The sequence below is a fragment of the Strongyloides ratti genome, scaffold srae_scaffold0000007 (assembly GCF_001040885.1).
Source record: "Strongyloides ratti genome assembly S_ratti_ED321, scaffold srae_scaffold0000007".
Lineage (NCBI taxonomy): Eukaryota > Metazoa > Nematoda > Chromadorea > Rhabditida > Strongyloididae > Strongyloides > Strongyloides ratti.
In genome coordinates, this window is record NW_020171525.1 from 4,115 (window position 1) to 23,279 (window position 19,165).

The following is a 19,165-nucleotide window of genomic DNA, read 5'->3' on the forward strand; positions in this document are numbered from 1 at the left end:
AATATCAAAATTACTTATACTTAAATTATTCTGCACAATTCTTAAATTTTCAATTAGTTTATCTTTTCTTGTCCTAGTGGACTTCCTTAAAGTTTTTTAATATCCTTTTATTCTTTCTTAAAGTTCCAAGTCACTGTCTTGACTTATATCTTCTAACTGTCTTATTACTGCTTCTTCAATTTTCCTAATTCTTTTATAGTCTGAACTAATATCAATTAAACTTATATTTTCTTAAATAAACCTATCACAGGCAAAAATTTCTTTGATATCTTCCTTTGCAAATAACTTATGTTCGCCTAATATCTTTATAATTTCTTCTTTATTTGACATATATCAATTTTATGAAATTTCTTTCCTCTAGAAGCGGTGTACCTTCCAAACCAGTAAAATATTTAGATACACTTTCTAGAAATTTCGCTTATTTTTTCAAGTCTTATAAAACGATTAATTACTACTAACGTCGCTTCTCTCAATAAGCCCTAGTGATAAACACTAGTAAAATATTTATTATACATTATTGGAGCTATGCCTATATAAGAAATATAATAATTACCTTTTAAAATTAATTTAACCTCAAGTTTATTCAAACTAGTACCAGAACATGCTTAGTACAATACAAACGCCTAAAATTATCACAATTAAAAGCATTACAATAAAATTAGATTTACAAATACAACACGATATAAAATTAAATATAATTTTTCTAAATTTTTCATCCTCTTATATTCTTTTAGTTGTACATTAATTTTTAGTGCTACGAATCCAGGTTTCTCTTTTTTTTTATCATAGTCTCATCAAACTTAAAGATTTCATTACCAATAAAAATCAAACATTCAATAAAATAAAAGAAATATCATAATATATTTCTCAACTTATGAAAATTTATATACGTAAATATCCAGCAGTCTTCTTCATTATTGATTTTTCTTCTGGTTTCTTTTGTAAACAAATGTTTTTTCTTATTATTTTTTTATTTTTAGTGTGACTTTTTGTTTACAAACTTACTCTATTATTTTTATAATAGAGCTACAAATACTTGAGACCGAACTTCAAAAAATACTTTCTGAAAAAAAATATTAAATCTACTTTTTCTCACAACGTCTTTAAAATAGTTAATAAAATTTTTAAAATAATTGTTTTTACTAAACAATATTTAGTTCACTTAGGTAAATATATTTAGTAATAAATAAATTAATGCCCCACAGTCTTGATTTTAGCTGAAGTTAAGTCTACCAAACACAACAATCCAAAATTTATATAAAACATTTATTTAAAATAAAAGATGCCAAGACAATTTTAGAGAAAAAATTATTATGTTTTGAAATATAGGAAGACAACGCGTTTTTCCTTCTAATTTAGAATCTAGGAGTAAAATAATGAAAGATATATAACTTACAATTAAATAAAAAAATTATTTTTAAAATTTAGACAGGACAGTAATTTCTTATTGAAATTTTGCATTATTACTTCTAAAATTAATAGCAATGAGTACAATATAAAAACTAGAAATATTAGATTCTAGAGAAGGAACGCGGCGAATACAATAAGTGAATATATGATTATAAAATGAAGTCATTTTAAATAAAATTCTGAGCATATTTATACATTTCTACCTAAAAGAAGAGCCAAAGGTTTTGATTCAATAAATAAAAGATTGTGTTTGATATAGACAATCAAACATCATAAAATAAGATAACAGAGTTGTATTACTCCAAGTAGCTCAAACAATGTAAAAATACTTAGGATTTTTAATAATAAGAATAAATTCAAGAATATGTTTAATCTTAGGTAATTAATTTTATAAAATAATATAGAATAATTATACAAGGATAAAACTGAGATTTAGAATAATAATAACTTAATTAATTTAAGAAATTTTAACCATTTATAAAAATAACTTCAGCAGAGTAACTCTAACAGTAATAGTGATTCATATTCAGTTTGACGAAGTTAGAAATTAAAAGAATTTTTTGATTCTACTGAAGAATCTGAAGATACAAACCCATCCTCTCTTATTGGTACAATAGTCGGTACTATTCTGTTATACCCCCCCCCCCAAATTAAAATGATAGAAAGTACTTGATAATTAATAAAATTTTTTCAAATAAAATATTAATTACATAAAGAAAACAGAATAAACCCAATATAAAGTAAAAAACATAAATAAACTTTTTTAAAAATTAGCTAATAATAATAGAAAACATGATGAGATTTGATATTTGAGTCATTTTTTTTTTTCGTTTCATGATAAAAATTAACGACAATTTTTTAATTTTATGATAAAAATTAATGATGAATTTAATTTTTTTTAAATTTTTTTTTCCATCTTGTAGAAAAGAAGATGGAGAATCTGATAGATCTATTTATTTTTCAAAAAAAATATTTTTTATATAAGTTTCTATCATTTTAAGCAAAAAAAGGGTTAAACAGAATTTTACCAAGATTAGTAACAAATAAATAATAAATTTATTTTTTTTTTTAATTTTTTTTAAAATTTTTTTTTTCCATCTTGTAGAAAAGAAGATGGAGAATCTGACAGACTTGTTTTTTTTTTAAAAAAAATAATTTTAAGGCAAGTTTCTATCATTTTAATTTGGGGGGGGGGTATAACAGAATAGTACCCAATAGTCTTCAGTAATATACATATATACTTCTTCTTTACAAGTTTGAGAAGTTCTTTCCATAACTTCAATTAACTTATTAATAATGGAAATCATTTCAGCAATCTAGCTTTTCATTGTCATCATGAGCATAATCTTTTCAGTTTCAGCATTATTATTGATAAATAATTGTAATAATTTTTTAGATTTAAAATTCTCGAGTTACATTTTTAGATAATAATATCTAGAATAAATTTAAAATTAGAGTCAAAAACTAGTCAAATGTAAAATTGACTTTGAAATTTTAGCTATATTTATATCTCTTTTATGACTATAAATTTTGCACTTTTAGTATTTATTTCTTTTCTGGTTTACTTCTAGTTTAATTGTAAGTTATATATCTTTCATTATTTTTCTCCTAGATTCTAGATTAGGAAGAAAGGCGCGCTGTGTACTTATATCTTAAAAAGATAATAATTTTATCTCTAAAATTGTCTAGGCATTTTTTATTTTAAAAAAAAGTTTTATGTAAATTTTGAATTGTTGTGTTTGGTGAACTTGGATTTTGGCCAAATTCAGGACTGTGAGCCATTAATTTATTTATAACTATTTTAAGTTATTTGTTTGTGGTGTCACCCTTATTCAAAGACAGAAGCAAAGAATAAATTAAAACTTTATCTAACGCACAAAAAAATACAACCAAATAATTTTACAAAAAAATTAGTGGTCACCTGTTAGCAATTATGTATTAATTGCAATTATTTTATAAACCTAATAATTTTTTATCAATTTAATTTTTTTTATTTACTAAAGTTATTCAAGACACTAACTTTTCAAAGTAAATAAGCCTAAAAAAAAATGAATGATAGCAAAAATAGTTAACGTAATCAAAAAGATGTTGAATAAAATTGATCACGGTTAGATGAAAGCTATATTTAAAATATTAAAAAGTGATGAAAAATTTTTCTTATGTGCTAATTTTAAGTCATCATCATGGTTCTTTTACTTGCTACAGCTTGAAAAATTATCACATAAAAAAAATTTATTATTGATTCACAACTTTAATATTGAATATATACGCAGCACTAAGTTTATTATTTGAGACTTTTTTGTAAAATACTTTGTTGTCAATTGCTTTACGCAGGAGAAAGATTTCTCAAAATTCTTACACAATTTATTTTGTTTAACCACTCTTACATAATTTTTTTTATTTTCTTTTAATAAAATTTTCTTTTGTTTCAAGTTTTGGTTAAGTTTTTCTCTTTCATTGATGTGAAACTCCTGCGTTAAACTCTTCATTACTGTTGCCCTCTTCGTCATCTGCCACCTTAGTCAGTTATTTTCCGCAACACCTATTGAATACTTTCTTATTAATAATTTTAGTATAGTATTTTGACACCGTAAAATCAGGATCTCAAACGGTGATTTGTTGAGACTGTTAATTTTTAGTGAATTGAAATGATTCGCTACACTTGGCAAATAGCTATCTTAAGATTTTTTTTTCAGTTTACTTAATTTGTTTAAACTTGCTTTAATAGTACCAAATGATCTTTCAACTATGGCATTGTCTCTGCTATGTTAAAGACTGTAAAAGGTATGAAAATATTTAAAATTTGATAAGAAATCATTGAAAAATTAATTTTTCAATTTCCACCACCATCAGTTTTAAAGAATAATGGAAATCCAAATTTGTAAAGTATTTGTGTAGTCATTTTAAAGATAATTTCATCAGCAGATTGAGTTCTTAAAGATATGCATCACAAGAATCTTGAAGCATTATCAGAAACATTTAAAGGGTATTTATATCCGTTCGAATTAGACATTGGTCCAATAATATTAGATGAGATTGTATGAAGAGGCATATCATTGGTAACAATGCGAAAAAGGGGGTCAATCTTTGGAGCTACATTTCTTTTCTTACAAATATTACAAGAAGTAAGATATTTTAAAATTTCAGAAAACATATTTTTAAAAAATACTAGTCTACTTAGATATTCTTCATCTTTTAATAAGAATAATAACCATTATAATCATGAGTGATTTTAATAATTGTTTGAATTAATTTCTTTGGCCACCATATCGCTAAATTACTCTTCTTTACTTGAATTCAATAATTTGTAAATCATCTAAGAATACTTTTTTTTCCATTATAAGATCCTAATTTAAGATAATGTTGAATCACAAAGTATTCTTTCTGACCTTCAAATAAACTTATTTTGTCTATGTGATTTACCGCTTTGTTTATTAATAATAAATTTGTATCTGGGATCTCTTTTAGAGTTAATGACACCTAAAAAAACTTTTTTAAATAAAATTTTTTTTTATTTTAATAACATAAAAAAACATAGGAAATCAGAAACAAAAATTTTTTTACACTAAAAAACAAAGAATTATAAGGAAAAAGATAAAAAAAGAGGAAAAAGAAGAAAAAGAAAATAAAAAGCAAAAAAAATTTCTTATCACATAAATAAAATTTTTTTTAATCATTTTATAAAATCATTAAAAAAACAACCCATTTTCATTGAAAAAAGTCTTTTTTTTTCAAAAGTAATAAAAAAAGAAGGTAAATGATTTGGGATTTGATATTTGATCACAAACTTTAACTGTTAACAATTTTTACATACTTATTTACTCAAAATGCATCTAAAATAACTTCAATTCTAGCAATGAATACTTAAAGAAACATTTTCTTCGACTTGAAAGCAGCTTTCAGTTTTTCCAAGATTAGAAATTAATAAGAAAAGAAATGGAATGTCCTAAATGTAAAAACTCAACTACTTTTTTAAAGACGAAATTTCTCTTCAGATGTAACAAAAAAAATTGTAGAAAGAGCGCAAGTGCCAAGAATTGAACGAGTAAAAAATTTAAGTACTGGAGCACCCAATCAAACTAAATCGACAAGAAATTCAATTACTTTATTAACAAAACAGTCTCAACAAAAAAACGCGCATCCACCTGTAATGAACACGAAAATACAAAATTATTTAAAATTTATTATTATTTATTTATTTTTTTCTTATTTTCTACTTACGTTTTTTTTCTTTATTATTTCGTCTGCTTACAATGTCCTAAACCTTTCTAAAGGTTTTATTCAGTATAAACCAAACCAAAATTTAAAAATATAAAAATTAAAATCACAAAGGTCCAAGTTCCAAATTTATCCTGAACAATCGTTGCAGGATGGAATCTTGTCATTGTCATTATTCCATGCTAACGCTTTTCGCTGGTCAGTGCCTTTCTTTTTGTAAGTTTCTTTACATGGCTTACCTATGGTTGTTGAAGGCTCCAGTAACTTCAATAATAGATTAATGTAAAGTCAGTAGTGCGATTGTTTGTGCATTCTTAAAATATTTTCGTAAAATTGAGGCGAATGTTTTGAAAACCAAAGATTGTGTTATCGATGAAGAAGACATCGTTGTGGAAATATACGAAACCAAAATGGGTAAATAGAAGTAAAAAAAAGGAGCACTTTGTAGATGGAGTTAGAGTTGTAAGCGGTGTAAAAAAGACGAAGGAAAGACGTGTTTCGTTGTTTCTGTTAAGAAGCAGAACAGTGATACGCTTCTTGACATCATAAAAAAGCACGTCGCACCTGGCTCTATTATTCACACTGATATTTAGCGAGGTTACAACAAAATTGAAGAACAATTGGGGTTCAAGCACTATACAGTAAACCATAGTGTAAGTTTCAAACATTCACAAACTTGTATTCATGCAAATATCATAGAAGAGAGGTGAAACGGCTTCAAATTAATGATTCCAGCAAATCAAAAACAAAAAAGACATGAAGAAGTGTCTGTGGGATTTTGCCTTGCGACGGACAAATAAAAATAATTTATGGACCGGCTTTCTCGATACTCTACAAGAAGTCGCTTATATTAATATATAATTTACTAATTTATTAATAATTTTATTAATTTTTTATTTATTTAATTTAATAAAATTAAAAAAAAATTTTTTTTATTTTTATTTTGTCGTTTAAATCAAATAATTACAAACTGTTATTTCAACTAAAAGAAAAAACTTAAAAAAAATTTTTTTTATCAAGAAGTATAATGAAATGATAAATATACAATTCTGATAAAAAAAAAAGATATTTTTAACAAAGTTTTTAATTGAAAAAACCAAAAAGACATCGAGTCTAAATTTCAAATATTGAAGTTGTTGAAAAAAAAGAGTCATCAAAATTAGACGACAAGAAAAATTATCAAAATTACCGTAATAATTTGATAGAAAATGAATAATTGTGTTTAACTCTGAAAAAATCATTCAGAAAAAAAAATTATCATGTTTTTAGGTCTATGAAACGACATTCCTACATTTAAAGCAGCAGAAGGTCAAGGAATTGACATTACTGTTGAAAGAATAGTAGATCCTTTTAAAATGGTTAAAATAACAGATTATGAAACAAAAATACAAGCACTAAAAAGTAAAATGTGCAAAGATGTATGCAGATTCATAATGCGTTTACCTGTAAAACGAAAATCAACGTTTCAAGCACTAAACGAAGAAATAATTGCAAAATTTGGTGGAAAAATTCAAACAGAAGCAAATCGTTATCTTATAAGAAATTTCAAAGTTTATAATAATGTTAGGACATTTAGACAACAATGTGAAAAACTAGAACAACTTCTTGACCAAGTGGAAAACATGTCTGAATCTGATAAAATTTGGAAACTTATGGACAAAGTTGAAAACGAAATGATTTTTAATAAATTGCCAATAATTTAGTTCATAAATTGAAACAACACTGCAATTTGAAAATTTACTATAAATTCAAAGAAATAGAAAATTTTCAAAAAAAATACAAATAAGAATAAATATATCAATTTTACAAATCAGTCATGTGAACATTGCTAATACAAAGGACACTTTATAAAAAACTGTAAATTCAAAAAGAAAAAGCTGAAGACAGGTGATTATAGAAAAAATAAAGAAACAGTTAACAAAATAGTTTGAATACCAACTCCACATAATCTTCTAATCAAAAGAGTTAAACTTAAATAGTAAATCCATGAAAGCTTCTTTTGATACAGGAGCATCAAAAACAATTCTGTGCAAAAGAATAGCACAAGAAAACGGCCTAAAATATGAAATGAATGTGAATATAGATATACATACATTAAATTCAAGCAAACCCTTAAAAATGTATAGAACAATTGAGAAAATAACTCTAAAATTTACAGGATACTCATATACAAAGAAATTCTTATAAGTGAAAAAGAATTTTTAAGAAATACTGGGAATAAAATCATAATAGTCAATGATATACTTAAAACTGTGCCTTATTTCAAACAATTAGAAAAATTATCATAGTGTGAAACAAATACACTAATAGTTAAAAATGGAATTTGTATAAATACAAATGATAAAATAAAAATAAAAAGTGGAAGATTAAGAAAAACAGAAACTTCTGAAAAGACAAACTTACGGATGAACAGATCTAACAAAAAATATCTAACAATAAGCATTAAATTAATTAATTAACTATAGAATTTATAAAAAAACACAAGTAAAAGATAAATTATTGGAATCAGAAGAATTTATAACTAAAAATAATTTCAAAAATATCGATGAAACATTTGGAATAATAAAAGAAAAGAAATTTATTATATATATTCCTGAAGAATTATAAAATAATTTAATAAAACAATGTCATGTACAAGAACATTATAGAACCACGAAATTATATAAAACAATAAAAAGAAAATATTATATTCCAAACTTACAAAAGAAATGTGATACAATAACAAATGAATGTATAAATTGTCAATTAAATAATCCTATAAGAAAAGATACAAGTTACTAAATAACAATTGCACTAGACTATCCAAATCAAATATGGACAATTGATCTAACAGGTTTCTTCACATGAAAAGGTAAAAGATGTGCAATATTAGCATGTGTAGATGTATTTAGTAAATACTTATTGGCAAATATAATACACGATGGAAATGATTTAGAAATTATAAAGATAATTTCAACAATGATATATTGACATGGAAAACCAATATATATTGTTACAAATAATGCATCAAATTTAGTTGCAAGTAATATGAAGAAATTTTTAAAAAAAATTGCAGTATAACATAAAACAACCACAGAATGTCGACATAGAAATCGCTATGAAGAAATATATGTAAAAATATTAAAAGATACGGTCTCGAAAATAAAAAATGATTCTTATATGAAAGATGAAAACCTTGAAAAACATTTAGAAATAGCTGTTTTTTACATTAATAAAAAAATACAACCAAATGGTTACTCAGTATTTCAAATATACACATATCAACCGAATGAAATGTTAGAATCTGAAATTAAAAATACTTCTATGAACATAGAAGATGAAGTTGAAAATTATTTATATAACAAACAATTAATATATAATTATATATATTCTATAGAAACGTTGAGAAAGCTAAAATTGAAAGATGGACAAGTTTATAAAGAGAACCCCTTTAAGAAAAAACAAATTATACTTGTAAGAAAAGGAGTTAAGGAAGATGGACATAAATGGGATGTTAAGAATGAAAGACCATCTACAATAATAGATACCGATTAATTTCATATGTTATATAAAAAATAAGAGAAAGATGTTAAAAACTTACTCCTCTGATGTGAAGCTTTTTTGTAAAGATTCTGATTTACAATCTTAAAAAATAAAAGATAATTCAACTATATAACAATCAGTTATATATTTGATTAAATAAATGATTATTTAAATATAATCGTCAAAATTAACTCTATAAAAGATATGAAATAGATAAAATTTTCATTAAATTAATTTTATGATCTTTCTTAAATTATATTTTATATACATTTAGAAATACATTAAACTTATTTAACCTACTAATTAGGGGATTCAATATTAAACATAAAAACCAAGTAAATATCTTGAGCAAGCATAAAATTATTATTACAAAAATTAATTTTATTTAGTTTTTTTTATATTATCTAATATTAGAAATTTCAATAAATTATTGTTATATCTTTGCCTTTGTTTCTGAGACCAGAATTACCTATTGATTTTCATCACATAAATATTACTTAATCAATAAATGCTAAATATAAGCAATTTAGCAGTTTATATTTTTTTTTCTATAGAGTAAATGATTTAAAATAATTTTCTTTTAATATCATATTCATGCAAGTAAAAAGAAATTATTTTAATTATATTGATAAAATATTAAAATTACATGAAAACTTTAAATAAGTATATTTATTAACAATAAATTATATAAAAGAAAACATAAATAATAACATACTCTTAACAATAGAAAAAGATTCTATCATTTCTAAAATTTTTTAAGTTTTCTACCATATTCACAATTATCAAAATGTATTGTACATTCTCAAAAATTTTTGCTAAAAATTTTATGAAATTTAGAAACTTATTTGGTAATAGAAAAACGTCAAAAAAAATGTTGAAATATTTTCCTTAATTTCAGTTATATTTAATTTATAAAAATCATAAAATTGTAATAATAATAATATATCACTTTGTTAAGATGATTTTTTGTAAGTAAAGCATTACTTTAATAAATGTATGTAAATTTTTAGTAAAAGATAATTTATTTGTAAATTTTATAAAATACATTTCCACTCAATCTTGTGCAAAATTATATGTAAAAATACTAGGAAAATATTTATAAAATCTTTTATTTTTATTAATTAAATATATTCCAAAAATATACGTTATAAAAGAAATTTATCAAATTTAAATTTATTCAATATTTTTAAAAATGAAGTAAATTTTATTGTATTTTTCATGTTAATTATCAGAAAATATATCATGTAAAAAAATAAACTGATTGTTCGTCTTCAAAATTTTTTGTATATTTATTTTAAAAACAAAGAATATATACATTTAATAATTTTTAACATAAACATTTTATTTTAAAATAGTTATCATTCATATTAACAGTAAATGCAAAAAAAAATAAATGTATTGTATTTTGGTAATTTTTACATATGAAAAATTAGAGTCTATAAATGAATATGAAAAAAAATTAATTGTGCAATACACCCTTCGTAGATGATGGATTTAATTTTATGTGTGATTATTTAATACAAACTTTTTTATGTTAACTTTATAAAAAAAAACAGTTTTTTTTGTTGATTTCTTATTATCTTTATTTTTAACATTTTAAAGAGTTAAGACAACAGGTCAATACAAAACTAAAAATTTAAATATTATTAAAAGTTAAATTTTTACCCGTTATATTTTAAAAATATAAATAAAAAATATATTACAAAGTTAAAGATTGAAACTTTTAAATATACAAAAAAATTAAATCAACATTAAAGAATAGAATATCGTTGTATCATAAAATATATCTTAAATTAAAAATGCAATAAAATAAAAAAAAATTAACAAAAAATACTTAAATTATTTTTTAATTAACTTCTTATTTGCTTAGATATGTAGTAATATAGTATAACTATATTAAGAGAACTTTTAACTTTAATGCGTTAACTATGTCCCAGAGGCGTGTTTAATCACCTCTTTTTGGTGTTAATAAAATATTTTAAAGATCGAAATTTGATGAAATTATTATTTTTAATTTATATAATTATTTTAATTATTATTGTCATGTTGTAAACCTTTTATTAACAACATATAAACATTATACAATATATAAAATATAAAGTAATCGAGATTTAGACTAACTATTCAGTTAGTTGGGAAGCCTTTTATATGCCAAAGAGTAGGCGGTGCTTACATCCCCCGAAAAAGCATTAATTATAATGCTTTAACCATTTTTGGCATAAAAAGGGTCTTGCAATGGCAAAAATAAAGGAAAAAAGGAAGAAAGATAAAAAATAATATAAAATTAATAAATTAAAGGTATTTGATAGTTGATTCTCCAAAATTAACCATATTTGGTGTTGTTTTGATTCTTTTTTTTTTTTTTTTTTTCCGCGGGATTTTTGCGTCCCGACGCGAAAACTTGTCAACTTTGGAGTAACGTTTTTCTGCCACGTTTTCTATTATTCTTTAACTAATGTCATTCTTATGTCATTATTTTTAATTTTTTCTTATTATTTCGTGCCGTTTTTTCTTATTTTCATTGTTTTATTCTGTTTCAATTTTGTTTTCTTTTTAGTTTCAATTCTCCAGTATCCAGGATGCCTCACGACAAGTACCTCACTGAACCAACCGTCGCCACAGCTACTGCCAATATAAACTTACGATTGGAAATAGCAACAATTCTATTGGTAGTAGTTGTGGTGCTTCTTCTCGCGTATGTCGTCTACTATCGTAGACGGCATCGTGAGAAGAAGCGGGAGGGTGGGGTCCCCCCCCCCCTCCCCAATCCATTTTCACCTCTTATACCTCCAAACCAGTATTTATATCCTTCAAGTATGTTTATTCTATGTTTTTAATCAATCTTTTGTTTATTTTTATGTCATTTATAGATAAATAGAGTTGCTGTATCAGTTTTAAGAAAATATTGTATTTCTTTTTTTTGTGTTAATAAAGTCCTCTCTCTATTTTTGTTTTTGTTTTTTTTTTTTTTTTTTTTGTTGTTGTTGTTTGTTATTTTTGTTTGTCTATTGTCTAAGTAATAGTTTAAGGAGTTTGGGTAAAAGTAGTTGAATGAAATGAGATGCGTTAGCATTGGAGAAAAATGAGTACAATTATTGAGTGAAATATAATTAGGAGATTGTTAAAATCAACTAATAATTATAATGAAACAATATAAATGTTACAATAAGGTAGTTGATTAATTAATATCATAAAATGAAAATAATTAACAAAGGTATTGGATAAAGTTAATAATGTTGATAATAGTAAACAGTGATTAAACATATGATTCATAAAGTTAAGAAATGTAATAATACAATAAAAGGGTGGATTATTAAACAAAAACAATGTAATTGATAATATTAATGTTAATAATGATGTTATATCTAAAGGGATTATGAATATATGAAAATTATTATTCAAGAGAATAATATTGGATAATACGTATTATCCATGTACTAATGTGTGTTATGTAGCAGTTTTTGAATTAAATGATTGGATTATTGAAAATTTTGTTTAAAGAAATGGAAGTTGATAAGGAAAAAGATTAATGATGTTAATTTCAATTTCGTTGGAAATTAGAGTTTATTTGATACATTGGATGAAGTTTCATTCAATTGTATATTTTTCTTTGGTCTGCCACGCTTCTTTGTAGAAGTCTGTGCAGGATCTTTATTTTCCTTTCTTTTATTCTTGCGAGGACGTCCGCGTTTGCGAGTATCCTTTGCATCCTTTTCTGGCAGTTTATTAACAACTGCTGGTATTTTCTTAGGTCGTCCTCGTTTTCGTTGAGGTTGCTCATTTTGTGTTATTTTGTTTGTTAGTTCATCACTGATAGGTGTTTGAACTTCTTCTTGTTGAATCTTCTTCAATTCCTGCTGCATTGCTTGTGGTGCTACTTTAAGTAGTCTTGCGTTTGATTTAAATGGTGTACCAATGGGTCTGCCACTTTGGGAAGATTTTTGGATTAAATATGAATCTCCATGAATGTTTTCCATTATGATGTAGGGTCCATCAAATTGCGAGTCATTTTTGTGAGCTGCTGGATTTCTTTTGAATACTATTGTACCTTTCTTTAATGTCTTCTTATTGTCTTGTTCCTTTGTTGATTTCTTTGGATCTAACTGATGTTTCATAAAGATTAGCAGATCTTTTCTCCCCGATAGTTGATTATTGCTATAAGTATCATTAAGCCAACGATCAGGTGTATTCAGTATAAATTCTTTAGGTTTTCCATGTTGATTAGTAAGATAACTAAAGTTATGAGCGTATTGCGATGTCCAAAGAATGTCATCTAGATTAGTTTGTTTGTATAAGCGGATGGATTCTCGAATTGTTCGGTTGAAACGTTCTACTATACCATTACCTTGGTGATTGTAGGCGGAAACGAGATGATGTTGAAGGCCAAAAGTTTTACAAAATTCATTAAAAGCATGAGAGATAAATGCAGGTCCATTATCGGATTTCAAAATAACAGGACATCCTAATAAAAAAATGATTTCCTGAAGAATATGTATTACTGCTGCGGCTCCTAGGTTAGGAGTGCGACGGATTATAACGAATTTGCTAAATTCATCAATTAGTACTAAAGCGTAGTGATTTTCACTAATCACTATATGATCAAGACTAAGCGTGTGCCAAGGCTCAGGAGGTAGTGGAATTTCTTTAACAGCCACTGTGCTGTAAGCGATGGGTGATGTTTGTTAACAATACATTTATTACATAGGGACCAAGATTTCTTAATGTCATGGTCCATAGCAGGCCACAAAAATAATTCTTTAAATTTAGCAGATCCTTTATCAAAGCCGTTATGATTACCTAGTAAAGGATGTTCATGCCAGCGTGTTAGTAATAAGAAGCGTAATAATTGAGGTACGAAGAAGCGAGTCTTTCCTCGTGAGTTAATTTTACAATCAGGATAGGTTAAACGCTCTTTTTCATTAAGATAATTACTAAACATTGAAAGATTGTATGGAAGTTGTAAATAACTAGTTACTGGTGGAAAGGCATCAATATATTTAGAATCAGTAGATGTTAATTCAAGATTAAAAACGGTGCGACTAAGATAGTCAGCAACGGTGTTATCTGTGCCTTTAATGTATTTAATGTCAAGATCAAAACCCATTATATAATTTTTGTATCGGTCAAGAATATTCGAAACATCAGATTTAGTCATTAAGCTAAGGAGACTACTCTGATCTGTTAAGATTGTGGTACGTTTACCATAAATATAAGGGCTAAAAGATTTAAGAGCGAAAACTAAACCTAGTGCTTCCAGTTGTACTGGGGCATACATAAGTTCGGCTTTCTTCAATGTGCGAGAAGCGAAGGCTATTGGTCTTCCTTCTTGCATTAGGGCTGATCCTATACCTTGGATGCTAGCATCGGTTAGTATTGTAAAAGGTATAGAAGGGCGTGGTGGAGCTAAAGTACATGCTTTAATTATTGCATCTTTAAGTTGTTCAAAGGCTTCGGTATGTTTAGAAGTCCAGAGAAAATTAGAGGTACAATCATATAAGATGTTAGCTATTGAACTATAAGAAGGTATATGCTTTCTATAGTAATTTGCTGCGCCTAAAAAGGAACGCAGTTCTTTTTCGTTTCTAGGTATTGGTTTCTTAGAGAGAGCTTCTGTCTTGGCCGGGTTAGGGCGAATACCTTCGCTGGAGATTAGGAAACCTAAATATTCCAAGGAAGATTGAAAGAAGAGGCATTTATCGAGAGAGAAACGAAGGCCAAAGCGTTTTGCTTTGTCCAGTGCGGATGATATATTAGTTAGATGTTCAGAAACACTATCATTAGTTAGAAGAATGTCATCTAGGTAAACGAAGTTGTTCGTATCACTAAAAACGTTTTCCATAACGTAGTTAAAGAAATCGGGGCTGCCAACTAATCCCATGGGTATCCGTTTATAATGGAATATCCCCATGTGTGTGGGAAAACCTGTAAGATAACGACTATTTTTATCTAAAGTTAATTGGTGAAAGCCATTCTTTAAATCGAGAGATGTATAAAAAGCTTTTCCTGAAGCTTTATCTAAGATAGTATCAATGCGTGGAATGTGATGTGATTGTGGTTGTATTAGTTTATTAATGTTCCTAAAGTCAACAACAAATCGCCATGCATTGTTTTTCTTTTTAACTAAATTAATACGTGATAGATATGGAGTTCGTGAGGGCTCAATCATGTCATTGTTTAACATGTCCTCAACTTGTCGAGCGACTTCATTTTCTTTCTCTAAAGTATATCTAGGGGCTCTAATTGGACGAGGAAGGTCATGTGGTACTGTTTGTAGTTCCAATGCTTCAGGTCCGGTATAGAGACCAGGAGAGCTATTATATTCGTAAAATACTTCACGGTATTTCCATAACAGGGTGTTAAAGGCAACGGATGTTGTTTCGTCCAGAATGGAATCTGGGACACGAATTAATTTAAGAAATGATTGTTTATCTAGTGGATTACTCTCATTAGTGGATGGATAGGGAGGAAGGCGATCACAAATGTCGGCTTCATCACTACTATAACCATTATTGGTTATTCGTATTTCTGAATCAGAAATAGTTTCGATTAAAGTAACATATCCTAATAATGTATTTCTAGGGATGGTGACAGGGTTGTTACCATGATTGTCAATAACATAACTAATTCGTTGATTATAAACAGGGGAAGCTGTATTATAAGTAAGAAGACGATTATTACCTTTGAAGTAGGGGTTAGTTATTGCGTAAACTGGTGTACCGTCGCCAAAAGGTTTATCAATAATCTTTGGATTCAGTACTGTTGTACTACGAGGATTAATAAATTCTTCTTGTGTGTTGCGGAAAGGAAAGGTATTATTCATTGAAAATTTATGAGAACCTAAAGTTATAGTACCTGATGACCATTGAAGGGAGAAATCACCAAATGAACGGAGACCAGGCTGGCCAACTATAAGATCGTGATTGATGTCAGGGCTAACATAACAGTCAAATAATATCTTTTCATTCCCAATTTGAATCTCAATAGTGATATTAGCTTCTAAAGAGATGGAAGAACCATTAGCGGAAGAAGCGATAAGGTCTTCGGAAATTGGTCGTTTAGTATAAGAGGAAGTTAATCGAGAAACGATACTAGAATGAAGGACATTGATGGATGCTCCGGTATCCAGTAAGACGAGGATAGGGAATCCGTCAAGCATCCAACGTAAGGTCGGAAGAGCTTCAGTTAGGATAGCGTTGATGGTGTTTTTAACGGGACCATCGCCAAATTTCCATAATGGAGATGATTCGGTTGGTAAGGAGTTAAAAGTTGGTAACCTAGGTGAAGTATCCAGGGTGTATTGTTGATCATTATGTCGATTACGACGCATACTAAGTAAACGGGTACCAATTATTGTAGAAATAAATGTAAGTAAAGATACAATGCTACTGGGTAAGGTAGTCATGGCATCAGAAACATTTAGATGTTTAACATGTTCTAAAAAGGTTACAAAATTATTATATGATGTGCATAATGCAGGATCGAAATTAGGTGTATGTGCAAGAGTTTTAGAATCATGTGCGTTTATAACTTGCTGTAAAGAACTGATAGTGCGGGCTTGATCGGATATCTTCTCCAAGTAAGCTTGCGTGTTATCAGTCTCCATCTTGATATCATTGGTTGCCGGGATGCATTTCTTGACTTCTTCTAATTGAGAATCAAATATAGATCGCATGTGAATTAATTCGTTGTCTTTCTCGCGCTTACACTCAGCTTTTACACGTTCCACTTCCTTCTGGAAAGCAAGTTTATCTTGTTCACGTTGAAGTAGGGTAGACTGTGTTGCTTTGGATTCAGCGGCTTTGATACGGTTATCACAAGCAGACGATAATTCTTTTCTTAATGCAGCTATGGCAGATTGATGCGTTTTACGGGAAGTCTGTAGTGCATTTTCGTGTTCGCTTTTCAAGGAGGCAAGCTTTTGTTTATGAGCTTGCTGAACGGCAACTATAGCATTCTGTGTACCTTCCGATAAGGTAAGTTGGTTAGAGTGTGTTTCCTTAAGATCAGAGAGTTCCATCTTAAGATCGTTCATTGTTTTTCGAGTGACAATGAGTTGGTCGTTGGCATCTGTTGCCAAATCACGGGCTTTTGTAAGTTCTGATTCAAGATTAAGTATTTTAGAGTTGAGGGAGTCAGATTTCTTCTGGTCGTCTCTAAGGGCTTGATAAGCTAGATTAGCTTTATCGTGTAAGCGTAAAATTTCATTTTCCAAATCACGTATACGATCAGTTTTAATAGCATTACTCTGTTTCATTTCAGATAATTCCGGAGAGTTGTTAACGTCGAAACCATCAGGGCGTTTGCGTTTTCGTATGGGTGATACAGGTACGTTACGACCCAAAGGAATGGAACGTTCTTCATCTCCAGCAGAGGGACAGGATTCATTAAATGCATGATGATAAGCATAAATATCTAAAAGTAAATCAAAACCAACTGCCGTTAAGCGGTCAGTTGTAAGACGTCCTAAGAAGACGTCATCATTAGATTTATTCAGGTAACTGATGAAAGGTGTACATTTGGCTGGCTCTACTGCTTCAGAGAAAGTTTCTCGTGAAAAGAAAGAACCGTCCGTAAGTATAATGTCACCGACTCGAACAGCAGCGTGATAATCCTCTTCTTTGCATAACTCTGTCATCAGACTAACGTCCATGCTTTGGATATCATCTAACTTATAAGTTGATTGACGGAAAGTTAGTGGGTAATGAGGAGGGTTTCTCTGACAGATCCATGCGGAGCTGGGAATACATAAAGCCATTAAGCAGACTACTGTTAGCGTGGCTCTAGGTATGTCGAAGAGAGATAACTTATCTATCAAAGAGGAAAGTAAAGAACGTTGTTCTCTAACTTCTGCTGCAATCGTGTTAATTTGCTTGTTATATTTGTTAGAATTTTTCTTATAATTATTATTACCCTTACTGTTACCGTTATTATGCTGATTAGGTTGTAAGAAATTGGGGTTAGTATAAGTGTTATTTTTATTGTTACCCTTTTTGTTATGAAAGGTACGCTTTTTCCCTTGCTTCTTGTTATTAGAAGACTTGTTAGTATGATTATTATTGTGGTTAGTAGTATTACTATTATGGTTAGTATTATTCTTGTTCTTATTATTCTTACGGCCAGTTGAGTTAATGGGTCGTTTACCAAACAGAGGAACTGATGGGTACAATCTACTGAAACCGTTAAAATAAGCCTGTTTAAAGACGTGCCAATGGCAATCAAAACCAGGGGGGTTAACAAGAATACGAAGATTTTCGTCTAAACCAGACACAAATTGTCTACGACGCTCGTTTTGAAGTGCTTGGTTATTATGCATTTCCATGGAATCCATGCGGATTCCGTCTATACGCAAAACATAATCTTCAAAACGCGTAGAATAACCACCTATAGGGAAGTTATTCTGTTTAGGGGGTGATGGAGATGTTCCTAGGTTGGCCCTATGGCCGTCATCTTCCATCAATTGAATGATTGTGCGAAAAGTACCTAGAAGAGATTTTAACGCGGGGAGATTAGTCGAATTTAGACTAGTCTCGTAATAAGTCTTGATTAGTCCGTTCTCTTGAGAGAGAAGGACTGGGACATAGTGCACTGCTAATTTATCTAGAATGGCTTTCCTAGATGCGTTTTTAGCTATGGACAACATTGCTGTGTCCAGTGCACGTACATAAGCTTCTACACCTTGAATAGTAGAGTTGGTGAGATAGGGAACTATTTTTCCTATCTCTCTACAGAAAGTGTCATCCAGTTCTTTCTCGTGCGGGAGAAGCTGGAGGTGTAGATCACTTTCGTTCAATAAAGGCAGCGGGAAGTGACTAGAATAGTAGGTGAGGTCTAATCCGTTATTTTGGATCAGACGCTCGAGGGCGCTGCGTTGATTGCTTAATATTGCATTCTGCTCGTCAGCAGAAAGATGCAATCCTTTTCTTTGCTCTTGAAGCCATAAGGGCTTCATAGCATTGAAGGACACAACGAAAGCGTTGTGATGCTCATCTAATTTAGTAGTGTTCCGTTTAAAGAT

At 28.2% G+C, this 19,165-nt stretch overlaps 5 protein-coding genes across 5 annotated transcripts; 3 read left to right on the plus strand and 2 right to left on the minus strand.

Moving 5' to 3' along the window:
* Positions 1-4,357: 4,357 nt before the first annotated feature.
* On the minus strand, positions 4,358-4,564 carry SRAE_0000066300 (Hypothetical protein; the record flags this gene model as incomplete). Its single annotated transcript, XM_024646583.1, has 1 exon — positions 4,358-4,564. One exon carries the CDS (start codon positions 4,562-4,564, stop codon positions 4,358-4,360), a length of 207 nt encoding a protein of 68 aa, XP_024500751.1.
* Positions 4,565-6,983: 2,419 nt separating this feature from the next.
* Positions 6,984-7,331, plus strand: SRAE_0000066400 (Hypothetical protein; the record flags this gene model as incomplete). Its single annotated transcript, XM_024646584.1, has 1 exon — positions 6,984-7,331. The coding sequence occupies one exon, from the start codon at positions 6,984-6,986 to the stop codon at positions 7,329-7,331; it is 348 nt and encodes a 115-aa protein (XP_024500752.1).
* Positions 7,332-8,787: 1,456 nt separating this feature from the next.
* On the plus strand, positions 8,788-9,162 carry SRAE_0000066500 (Hypothetical protein; the record flags this gene model as incomplete). Its single annotated transcript, XM_024646587.1, has 1 exon — positions 8,788-9,162. One exon carries the CDS (start codon positions 8,788-8,790, stop codon positions 9,160-9,162), a length of 375 nt encoding a protein of 124 aa, XP_024500753.1.
* Positions 9,163-11,729: 2,567 nt separating this feature from the next.
* Positions 11,730-12,028, plus strand: SRAE_0000066600 (Hypothetical protein; the record flags this gene model as incomplete). The annotated part of the gene is made up of 2 exons (XM_024646588.1): positions 11,730-11,964; positions 12,021-12,028. The coding sequence occupies 2 exons, from the start codon at positions 11,730-11,732 to the stop codon at positions 12,026-12,028; spliced, it is 243 nt and encodes an 80-aa protein (XP_024500754.1).
* Positions 12,029-12,707: 679 nt separating this feature from the next.
* SRAE_0000066700 (Reverse transcriptase domain and Integrase,catalytic core domain and Ribonuclease H-like domain and AT hook-like family and Aspartic peptidase domain-containing protein) lies at positions 12,708-19,099 on the minus strand (the record flags this gene model as incomplete). Its single annotated transcript, XM_024646589.1, has 2 exons — positions 12,708-13,734; positions 13,896-19,099. 2 exons carry the CDS (start codon positions 19,097-19,099, stop codon positions 12,708-12,710), a joined length of 6,231 nt encoding a protein of 2,076 aa, XP_024500755.1.
* Between the last annotated feature and the right edge of the window lie 66 nt (positions 19,100-19,165).